Below are 11,081 nucleotides of genomic sequence, written 5' to 3' on the forward strand. Positions count from 1 at the left end.
TATATATAGTAGTAGTATATATATATATATATACATATATATATATATATATATATATATATATATATATATATATATATATATATATATATATATATATACAGCAGGGTGACTCGAGAAGATATAGCATCGCAGTAAAGATTTCTACTCATTACAATCTAGTTCACGCGAAGCACGCGAAGCACGCGAAGCACATGTGAAGATAGTAGATGTTGGCCGTTCAGTAAAAACTGGCACATACAAGTGGTCGTATTCGTTTACACACGAACGCGTATCTCTACGTACATTCATTAGTATACTTTACCTCTGTACAGGTCGATCTGGTGTGTGCCAAAATGGGTGTTGAACGTGAAGAGATGCTTCACGCCATCCACACAGCCGGAGATAACGACGCCTTGAAGATAGCTTACAACCTCGTGCGAGACAGTCAGCGGATGAAGGAGCTGTCCGAAAGCAAACACGATGGCGACGGGGACAGGGGCATGTTCACAGACGCGGAGCGTAAACAGCACGAAAAGCCGTCAGATGGGTATGGACGTGGGAGGGGGTGTGTATAGGTATAGGAGTGATTGTGTGTGTGTATATGTATAGGAGTGATTGTTTATATGTGTGTTTATGTGTTAGGGTGCATCTATCTTTGTTGTGTGCTGCGTGTCTGTGTACCTGTTAAGCTCAGGAACGTCTATAGCGCAGGTTTTGGCAATAAGCACTTGTTCAATGATGTCGATGGCAAATCCCGATATATCTACTTGCGCACATTTAAACCATTCACCCCACCCCCTATATACCTACTTGCCCACAATTAAACCATTCACCCCATTCCCGATACACCTACTTGCCCCACAATTCAACCATTCACTCCACCCCCGATATATCTATTTGCCCACAATTCAACCATTCTCATCCTCGATATACCTACTTGCCCCCAATTAAACCATTCACCCTACCCCCGATATACCTGCTTGCCCACAGCATGGCGCCCCTGGAGGAGCTCCCTACAATGGGAATGTATATTAGCCAGAGCAAGACAGGTGTCTCTGCTCAGCCTGTGAGCCGCTCTACCAAGAAGTCGCGGTGGCATTTGGGTATCCGCTCGCGAAGCCAACCGTACGATGTCATGAGTGAGGTCTACAGGGCTATGAAGAGTGTGGATTTGGTATGGCTGGGCGGGTGTATGGTGTATGTGGTGGGTGGGTGTGTACAGGGAGGTCTACAGGGCTATGAAGAGTGTGGATTTGGTATGGCTGGGTGGGTGTATTGTGTATGTGGTGGGTGTGTGTGTACAGGGAGGTCTACAGAGCTAGGAAGAGTGTGGATTTGTTATGGCTGGGTGGGTGTGAGGTGTGTGTGGTGGGTGTATGGTGTATATGTTGGGTGTAAGGTGTATGTGATGGGTGTAAGGTGTATGTGGTGGGTGTATGGTGTATGGGTGTGTGTGTACAGGGAGGTCTACAGGACTATGAAGAGTGTGGATTTGGTATGGCTGGGTGGATGTAAGGTGTATGTGGTGGGTGTAAGGTGTATGTGGATGGGTGTGTGTTTACAGGGAGATCTACAGGGCTATGAAGAGTGTGGATCATTGTGAGATGCATAGGTGTGTGTATGGGATGATTGATGTTTATATGGATAGATGTTTCAACAAGCCGATGAAGAGAACTATCCTGATGTGGTTCGGAGGCGCGATATATATGTGATACATTCACTTTCGGTCCTGCGCATTCTTGACCTGTATATAATCATGTTTCCTTATGGATGCAGATATATTCTATTTGAGGCATACCTTATATGCGAGGTATAAGCGGTCTGTACGGGTGTGGAGTTGGTAGAACATATTCTGCGGGAGGCTCTGTGGCACATGTATTGTTGAAAGGATCTTGTCCAAAACATTTGTCCGCAGACTGAACACACCGTGATATATATGCGCTCATTGTGATCTAGCCCATAGATATGGAATTTTTTTTTTTGAAATATCTGAATAGCGTAGCGTCGCTCATCCCCTGCGTCTTTATCGTTCCGTCTCGCAGTCGTGGAAGGTCGTGAACTCGTACCATGTCATCACCAGGAAAACCCATCCCGTCACCAAACAAGAAGTATCGAAGTGTGCTACAGTCGGTTTATTTTCTAAAGGTGTTATAGCAACTCTTGTTTTGCTATAGAGTTTGGTTTGTTTATAAATTGTCGTTATAGTATTTGCCTGAAACCAACGTGCACGCTTATTCGGCACATTTTTCAACTATCCTTGAAGCTTCATAGAAAGACATTAGGAAATCCCTGTTGATTTGTTCTTAAATGCCCCAATCCATTCTGGACTATATACGAAATCTCAATTCCTACCCTTTCGTCCCGCACGCTCAATCCACGCAGCTGAAGGTCAGCCTGCAGTTGTACAAGGTGGATGATCGGCATTTCCTGTTGGATTTCAAGAATTTGGGCCAGTCAGCGGGTGAGAAGGAGACATATGAGAACAGTGGGAGTGTAGCAATGGGCTTCTTCGAGCTTTGCGCTATACTGATCAGGGAATTGGCCGTAGGCGGAGGCGGCTCTAAATAGACGCTTAATATTATCGGACCAAAAAGCGCTGCGAAGATGAGCGGAAATGCAAGCGAGGCCATCTCCAATATTATATTGGTGGTTCCTCAGTCATCTTCAAATCGGATTTTAATCTTCGTACTTCACAAAATTCGTGCAGAGCGGGCCATGGATCGGCATGACGAAATGGTCACTGTTGCACTAAATCTTTAAAATATATGTCATGTGACACAGTTGAATTGCACAGATATCGATACACATCAGTCTACATACTTACATTAGGGACGCACAAGATCTGTCGCACCGGCCAGAGAGAGTGAAACACTGCCACTCTTAGTGCTCTTCGCCAGACTCGGTAGTGAGAACCGTCATGGGTCTGCGTGGATACAGTTATATACTCAGTAGAATGAAATAAAAGGTTGATTACACGACGCCAATCCAGCCATTCTTGAAGAATCGTAGACTTAAGAAATTGAAAATAGTATAAAAGCATATTCAGTCAAAAGGTTCGGCTGAAGTGAAAGATTTTTATTGGGCGTAGCGCAATCGGATATTCATTGTGGCGAGCGTAAGAGACGCGCCGTTCACGTTAACTATGTGCCTATCTCACGATCGTTAAGGTAATATCATGCCATCGATTTCACAGCAGTGTATTTTATAACTTCGGAGGGCAGTCGTGGTGACTTGTATACAGTATTTCACTTTAAAAATGGACTTTGCATTACGTTTTGCACACGGGGTTTAGAAATGAAGGCGTCAGGGCCTCTCTCAACATTGAACAATCGTTTGAAAGCTCAGGTAGATCCATTCTATCGTCCTAGCTTCGTGTCATATACTAAATGCAACATTCATTTACTAAATGCAACACCCAATCGTGTAAAAGAAATTGAAATTGCTATCCCGGACTCCTGTGGTAGAATTCGCTAATTCAAAAGCAACTTGACTGATTGGCCCTTCTTGTGAATGAGCGTAATGTCTGCTTTATATTCCAATTGATCAACTTACGGATACAGTGCACGTAAAGTGTAAACACCAACATTTTCTGTGAAGGTTGCAACAGGTGGGTGAAGAGAGGGGGGGAGGGGGGTAAAAAGTAGAAACAGAGAGTTTACTAAAACATTGTATCCAATCACTACTTTACTACCCGTTGACTTATCAAATTACTTCATTTGGAAACTTGCTACTTCACAACGCCGCAACAATAGCAACAATTGGTTGTATTTTAAAATAAGATCACTCAGACTGACATTTGACAGACTCTACATTCGATCAATTTTCTTTTTTTGAGTAATGACTCTATCACTCTTTTGTGTTTGTAACGTATTGATTATAAAAAACAATAGAACATAGTGTCCCAAGTCCCTGGCCCGGCTGGGGCTTGGCCCTTGGGACCTTGCCAAGTGCCAACAGGCAACAGCCCAAATGGTCTATTTAGTATTTACTCTGTGGAGGACTCTAGGATCTTTTTTTGATTTATCTTTCTTCAATTGTATTTGTATTTAAAAAGAAATTAATATTCAGTTTGACTTTGTTGTTTCATTTTAAAACTATTTTTATAGAAACAAATATAGTAACACTTATAAATTTATGTTCTTTTTTCATAAAGAGCAAAAATACATAATTTTGTATGTATTATTATATTTGTTTCTATAAAAATGTTTATAAATAGCTATGAGATATGCAAGAGCTCAAAAAGTTTTGTAAATTGGTAGTAACTTCGGCATATTCAACTATAGATCCGGATAGAATGGATGACGCAGTAGCGACGCAGTGAATAGCTTATCTATTTTAATACATAACATCAATCGTAGACTCATAGCCTTCTGAAAATTGAACACATCAGTATTATGAAAACTTTTAAAAAGCCATTTTTTTGTTGAGACGGTGTTCTATCAGTGAGAAAAGTAGATAAGGGCGTGGCTGTATATATAATAAGGCTTCGAGCGTTGTATTCCATTCATATATGAAATTGGATACAAGTTTAGTATATGAACTAATTCCAGCTTTTTCTCTATGACCGCAATTCAGACACCTGCTAGGAGGGCTGCGAAAATATTACTGGTCGTAGGAGTATACGCAACGTCCAATGATTTGCAACTTAATAAGTACCAGCCAACTTCGCTCGGACGTCGATCGCCATCAGACCGCACAGATGCTACCTAAATAATTGACAGCGATGTGATAGAAGATGATAAATCCGTGTACAGCATTGGAGTGGAGGGTTCTGACAACGAGCTCGTTTTGAACCGCAAAAGGGGGGCTTCAAGTCGACCTAAGTGGAAGGACTTCAATGATTTACCATCCTGGAGTGATTGGAGAGGAAGATACGGTAACGGCAAGTGTGAGGAAGGCGAATGGTCAGTCCTTTTGGAATTCAGCAATTTCGGTGTTTAATAGTTTATTTCTGTTCATGCTGTACTGCTGAGATGATTCATATTGCTAAAATTGATTTATTTTTAAGAGATGTATTGCTATGTATACTGAAACCAACTCGGTATACTAAAGATCGGACTCTTCCGAATTTATGGTGTCGTGAATTATGATGTCGCAAATAAGTGAATTATGATGTCGCAAATAAGTGAATTATGATGTCGCAAATAAGTGAATACTTATCTACCGCCATGAATAGGTTGCACATTGAAAGTCGCTAGTAGTCGATCGGCAACCTCTCCTTTAATCGATTTTCTGGACATACGAATAAATCGAAATAGTAATCGCCAACTAAATCTCATGAATTGCGTCTTCCTCAGGTTTGCAGCGATGGCAAATGCGAGCGTTACGGTGAAGGCGCCTATGAAAACAAGTACGAAAACGAGGTATGTGAAGAAGAACGCACGCGTTGCATTTGTTTTCTCAAAATAAGCTTGCTCGGTTTTGATGTATTTATCTTGTTAGACTGGATGTGTTTGTCATGACTCATTTTATCTTCGCTTCCATGGTATTCCTCTGGACTATGATCATTTCTACAATACTAAATACCCTGTGTGAACATATTTTTCACTCTGCAACAGATGAATTGCCCTGTAGACTGCAAACTCGACCACAGATGCGGCAACGGGAAGTCTGAATCAACTGAAAGTTGCTTCACGTGTCAAAAAGATTGTGGCAAGTGCAAGTCTATCTGTGGAGACGGTGTATGCGATTCTGATAAGGAGGGATGTGGGTCTTGTCCTAGAGACTGTGGAAGATGCGACGACAAGAAAGGTGATGGTGTATGCGCCTATCCGTTGGAAAGTATCTGCAGTGATGACTGTGAGACTGAAACGAAAAAGGGCAAATATAAAAAAGTGGATGGTATCCGCTACAAGACACTGCTTAACGCAAGGCCCAGCAGCCAGGGTTATGCCGACAGTAGCTGTGAGAATGGACGTAGAGATGTGCCGAAAGTAAGCAGTCAAGTCAATGAATCATGTGTTGTTTCTAGTCGTTCAGTGAAACTGTGTTTTTGGTATTTTGAGCGTGCGTTATTAGCTGGCATCTATTTATTTATTTATAACTTAAAACGGATATCATATGTAACTATTTTTGTTCTGTTTTCACACATACCTCTTCAAGGCTGGCAAGTGGCATCCAACAATGCACGCACCCGAAAAGCAGCGCGACAAAACTACTTTCAGACGGGTTGCTTGATCACGGCCGACGGCACAGCGCTTCCGACCAAAGGCACTACCTACAACTGTGGCTCAGTACCCCTCATAATAACAACAAAAGGAGATGGAAGCATAGAGGTCAAATTTGAAAGTGAGTTTCGGCACATTTAAGATGTTTACATCGCCTGTTAGTTTATGGTTCTCCACGAGTAGTTTTTAAATTGCTATAATACAACGGTTTACATGTCGCAATAGGTAGATAGTTCGGTTTGCAATGCCCAATGATATACAACACGGGCAGTGATGAGAAACCCCCCGCATTTGAGAATAAGAATAATGTTAAGAAAAGCTTTTGAGGATAGCATAAACTCGGCTCACATGCACAGAAATGTACTACCCTGGCCGTGTTCTCCTCGAGTCCATCAAGGACGTTATCAGGTCAGACGACTTTACAGAAAAGAAATGCCCCAGCAACTGTAAAAGCCATGGCAAATGTAATGTGATTACGGGCGAATGTATGTGTCGCGATCGCTGGATCGGCCCCGATTGCGGGCGGAAAATAGGCGATCTTAGTATTCCAAAACAGAAAGGTATTTAAGTATGATCCACTCACTACGTTACTATTTATCGTGGCACTGGATTGTAAATACTGATTTTAGAATAATATGTGAAGCCTAGATCAAGGTTTGGGCTACAATACAATACGCGACTATCAGTATTATACACAGCAATTGATCAGCCAGTCACTATTAAACGATACGATCAACTAACTGTACAGGTGGCTGGTACAAACCTGACAAGGGCATCACGTGGCAGTGGCAGCTGCAGGGAGAGATCGATCGGACATACGATGTGGATTTATACGACATAGACTTCGACACGTCTCCACAGGTCATTAAAGAGCTGCACAAGGATGGACGGAAGGTCATGTGCTACTTTAGTGCAGGCAGCTGGGAGATGTGGCGCAAAGATGCGGATATGTATCCAGGTACGTCAGTGTTGAATAGGGGATCTGGAGTCGTTGTATTTCGATTGCGTAGCACACATCAATTCGTGAAATTTCACAATATAGCACACGTGGTCATGGGAATGTGCATTTGTAATGTGAGTTTACGCACATATACATATATATACTACGGCGGATCAATCACGTTAATAATTGGATATATATTTTTTATCTGCCAGTTAACCTTCACATGTTATATGGGCACTGCATAGGGATTTACAAGTATGCGCCTGATTACGTTTGCTAAAGTGTATGTGTACGTAGTCATACTCATCTGCAAGTACGTACATTTGCACACAAGATTAGGTTCACAGAGAAAGCAAGCACCTTGCCTTTCTGTTTGCTTTTGTATAGAACGACTCTGGTATACATAAAAGTATGATATTAAGTATAATTCGGAGTACAATTGTGACAATTTTGGTACGAACATGTGTATGTTAATGTCGATGGTAGGTGACACATGCACAGTTTAATATGCACCATAATACTTACATGCAAACACCTCTTAAACATTTTTACATACAGCCTCGGTAAAGGGTGGGATCCTGTCCTTTGCCAGTGGAGACACATTCTCTAACGAGGCATGGCTGGATCTACGTCGGATGGACGTTATAGGCCCACTCATGCTTGAGCGTCTAGATGTCGCCCAACAAAAGGGATGCGATGCTATTGAATTCGACAACGCGGACACGGTTACGCACACGGCTAAATTGGGGGTAGGTTGGAAGCGTGTGTGTATCGTGCTGTGATCTTGAAGGACCATATTTGTCTGTTTGGATTGAATCTTCCATCACATGGAAGTGAACGGTGCGCGTGTACCACCGTATTGGTTGAACATATATGTATATAGACCTGCAGTATGTGTATTTTCCCCGTTTATTGGTATAGATTCACGTACGCTAGCGTGTCTAAGTAGTCTACTATTCTTTGTTTGAACATGTATGCTTACAATATAGTATATATATATATATATATATGTATATATATTCATATATATATGTATATGTATATGTATGTATGTATGTATGTATGTATATATGTATATATATATATATATATATATATATATATTATCTATAGCGCCGGTGAACATATAATATCGATGGCAACATAGCTTTAGTATATGTATACAAATACAATTTATAGATATATATTTATATATATATACGCACCATCCATACTGAACAAATTCTTTCACGCCACACACACATGCATATACATGCATATATCTACATGTGTAAGTTTTTTACATATAAACGACACCACATTCGCTCATATCATCTTGATACATCCAGGGCGATATCGAGCTACGTACACAGCTGCGAGTCAACAAGTGGCTAGTTGCGCAAGCACATGTTCGCGGGATGGGGGTGGCCTTGAAGAACTCAGAAATGTTTGCGACATTCCTCTCGGACACCTACGACATGGTGTGTGTGTGGGGGGCTTGTGTATTGAAGTGTTGCTTGTGTTATGGAGCTCAGCTGACGGTTTGGCCTACTTATTGCATATGTTGTGTGGGGTTGGAGTTACTTTGGGGTGTGATGTATGCTGAGGTGTAGGTATATTACCTCGTGATGGGTCACATCGATTGAGTTGGCTGATCGTGCTGTTCCTGTATGCAAATGCGAATATAATGGTATATTGCAGGCACAATGAAAAGTAGCTTTCTGTTTATGTGAATAGTCATTTGTCGGTGTATTGTTTGTGGAGCCACCTGCTTTACCTACCAAAATCTACCCACCACAGTCACTATGGCGTATCTAGCGTACTGGTTTTGTGTCTATGAGCAATACACGCCTCACAAGGCTATTGGGATTCATATGTTTGCCCTAGTTTGGACATGACGTTCGTCCTTTCTTTCACTGACACTCAGCCGATTGCTTGGTGTGTTATCGTAAACGCGCCTTGCCCTCGTTGTGTCGTAGGTAGTGAATGAAGAATGCTTCGTGATGGGCAACTGTGACAACTACTGGCCCTTTTTAAATCGGGAAAAACCGGTTCTCAATTGCGAATACACCACAGCCCTCTGCTTCTACTGCAAACGCGCTAAGGCGATGGAGTTCTCCACTATCAAGGTATGTTCGATTCACCTTCCGACATAGGTTTGCGCAGTGTAGTTGGCCTGGCATATCCTCTACCACTCCTTCGTATCCAGAGTTGATTGGCTGTCATGCCCACGCATGCCCGTATATCAATCTACACTATGTTAGGTGTACAAATCCGACTATTTGTTGTAGTTTAAAGGATACCTATACTTATACATCGTCTCTTAATTCTCGACAAGCAAATCTACACTATGTCAAGGTTACAAACCTGCCTATTTGTTGTTGTCTAAAGGATACCCATACCTATATCTATACCTATACCTATACCTACACCTACACCTACACCTACACCTACACCTACACCTATACCTCGTCCAATTACTTATCGATCATCTGACTATTTCATACAGAAAACCCCCGCGCTTGATGCGTGTATGGTAGACTGCTCGCACGACTACTCAGAGAGTGTGTGCAAGGCGACTGGATACACAGACGCAACAGGCAAGCAATGGAAACACGCCAAGTACGATGGCAAAAAGAACAAGGACGGGTGGTGTCCCATGGCTCAGAACAAACAGAAGGACGAGAGCCCCGCCAAGCGATACGGCACGTGCGATCCAGAGCGAGGCTATTAATAGATTTAGATGGCCGGGTCTATAAATACCTCGAGTCTATTGATAGACTCAGGTGGCTGGTCTATAAAGTCTATTAATAACTCAAGAAATGGAAACATGCCAAGTACGATGGTAAGAAGAACAAGGACGTGTGGTGTCCCATGGCTCAGAACATACCGAACCCGCCTAGCGATACGGCACGTGCGATCCAGAGCGAGGCTGTTAATAGAATTAGTTGGCCGGTCTATGAATGATTTGAGACTGTTAATAGATTCAGTTGGCCAGCCTATAAAGTCTATTAATAACTCAAGAAATGGAAACACGCCAAGTACGATGGTAAGAAGAACAAGGACGGATGGTGTCTCATGGCTCAGAACAAACAGAAGGACGAGTGCCCCGCTAAGCGATACGGCACGTGCGATCCAGAGCGAGGCTATTAATAGATTTAGATGGCCGGTCTATGAATACCTCGAGACTATTAATAGATGCAGGTGGCTGGTCTATAAAGTCTGTAGATAACTCGAGACGAGGTGGGACCGACGATGGGTATGGGCTGCACGCTCGTGAGGCGTGAGCAACTGAGACAGATCTGTCGCTGGTTGCTGAACGCTAGTTGACAACTGCAGGATGGGTGTGATGAGAGCGCCACGGGCAATGCATAGTAGATGCATGCAACACACATGCAGAAGGCGATTGGGTAACGGCACACCCACCAACGGATACTTTGGCAGTCGAATGGTTCCTGGGGATTGGGGCTCCCTTGTCGATATCAATGGGAAGACACCCATAACTCGTAAATAATAGAATAGAACTGTAGTAAAAATACTCGCAATAATAGAATAGAACTAGTAAAAACACTCGCAATAATAGAATAGAACTCTAGTAAAAACACTCGCAATAATAGAATAGAACTCTAGTAAAAACACTCGCAATAATAGAATAGAACTCTAGTAAAAACACTCGCAATAATAGAATAGAACTACGCTGAAACTCTAGTACATAGAAAAGTCAAGCGCAAATACAGTAGCACAATAAAACTAAACTGACAACCTGTTTGGCGGTTAAAAACATGATACATTACATTGAGGCTTGCGATACGTGATAGTGATTGTGCATGCGCGATTATGGTCGTCCGAACAAGCCACACTTAATATCGACCAATACGTCGCGTATTATATCGACCAATACGTCACATATCATACCGACTAATACGTCACATATCATACCGACCAATACGTCACATATCATACCGACTAATACGTCACATATCATACCGGCCAATACACCACATATCATA

The 11,081-nt window shown here is 42.3% G+C and overlaps 3 protein-coding genes across 4 annotated transcripts; all 3 read left to right on the plus strand.

The window, feature by feature from the left end:
- Positions 1 to 313: 313 nt before the first annotated feature.
- Positions 314 to 2,974, plus strand: SARC_10115 (the record flags this gene model as incomplete). 2 transcript variants are annotated; one of them, XM_014295848.1, is made up of 4 exons in its annotated part: positions 314 to 529; positions 973 to 1,156; positions 2,025 to 2,090; positions 2,365 to 2,974. In XM_014295848.1, coding segments are annotated over 4 exons (652 nt in total), but the record flags the coding sequence as incomplete, so codon positions are not given. The 2 variants fall into 2 exon arrangements, with proteins under 2 accessions (XP_014151323.1, XP_014151322.1); XM_014295847.1 differs by lacking the exon at positions 2,025 to 2,090.
- A 1,845-nt stretch (positions 2,975 to 4,819) lies between these two features.
- On the plus strand, positions 4,820 to 6,235 carry SARC_10116 (hypothetical protein; the record flags this gene model as incomplete). The annotated part of the gene is made up of 4 exons (XM_014295849.1): positions 4,820 to 4,915; positions 5,280 to 5,345; positions 5,541 to 5,915; positions 6,085 to 6,235. The coding sequence occupies 4 exons, from the start codon at positions 4,820 to 4,822 to the stop codon at positions 6,157 to 6,159; spliced, it is 612 nt and encodes a 203-aa protein (XP_014151324.1). The 3' UTR covers positions 6,160 to 6,235.
- Positions 6,236 to 6,507: 272 nt separating this feature from the next.
- SARC_10117 (hypothetical protein) lies at positions 6,508 to 9,805 on the plus strand (the record flags this gene model as incomplete). The annotated part of the gene is made up of 6 exons (XM_014295850.1): positions 6,508 to 6,709; positions 6,898 to 7,107; positions 7,651 to 7,841; positions 8,421 to 8,552; positions 9,051 to 9,200; positions 9,581 to 9,805. 6 exons carry the CDS (start codon positions 6,508 to 6,510, stop codon positions 9,803 to 9,805), a joined length of 1,110 nt encoding a protein of 369 aa, XP_014151325.1.
- Between the last annotated feature and the right edge of the window lie 1,276 nt (positions 9,806 to 11,081).

Source organism: Sphaeroforma arctica (assembly GCF_001186125.1).
Source record: "Sphaeroforma arctica JP610 unplaced genomic scaffold supercont1.1141, whole genome shotgun sequence".
Classification (NCBI taxonomy): Eukaryota; class Ichthyosporea; order Ichthyophonida; genus Sphaeroforma; species Sphaeroforma arctica.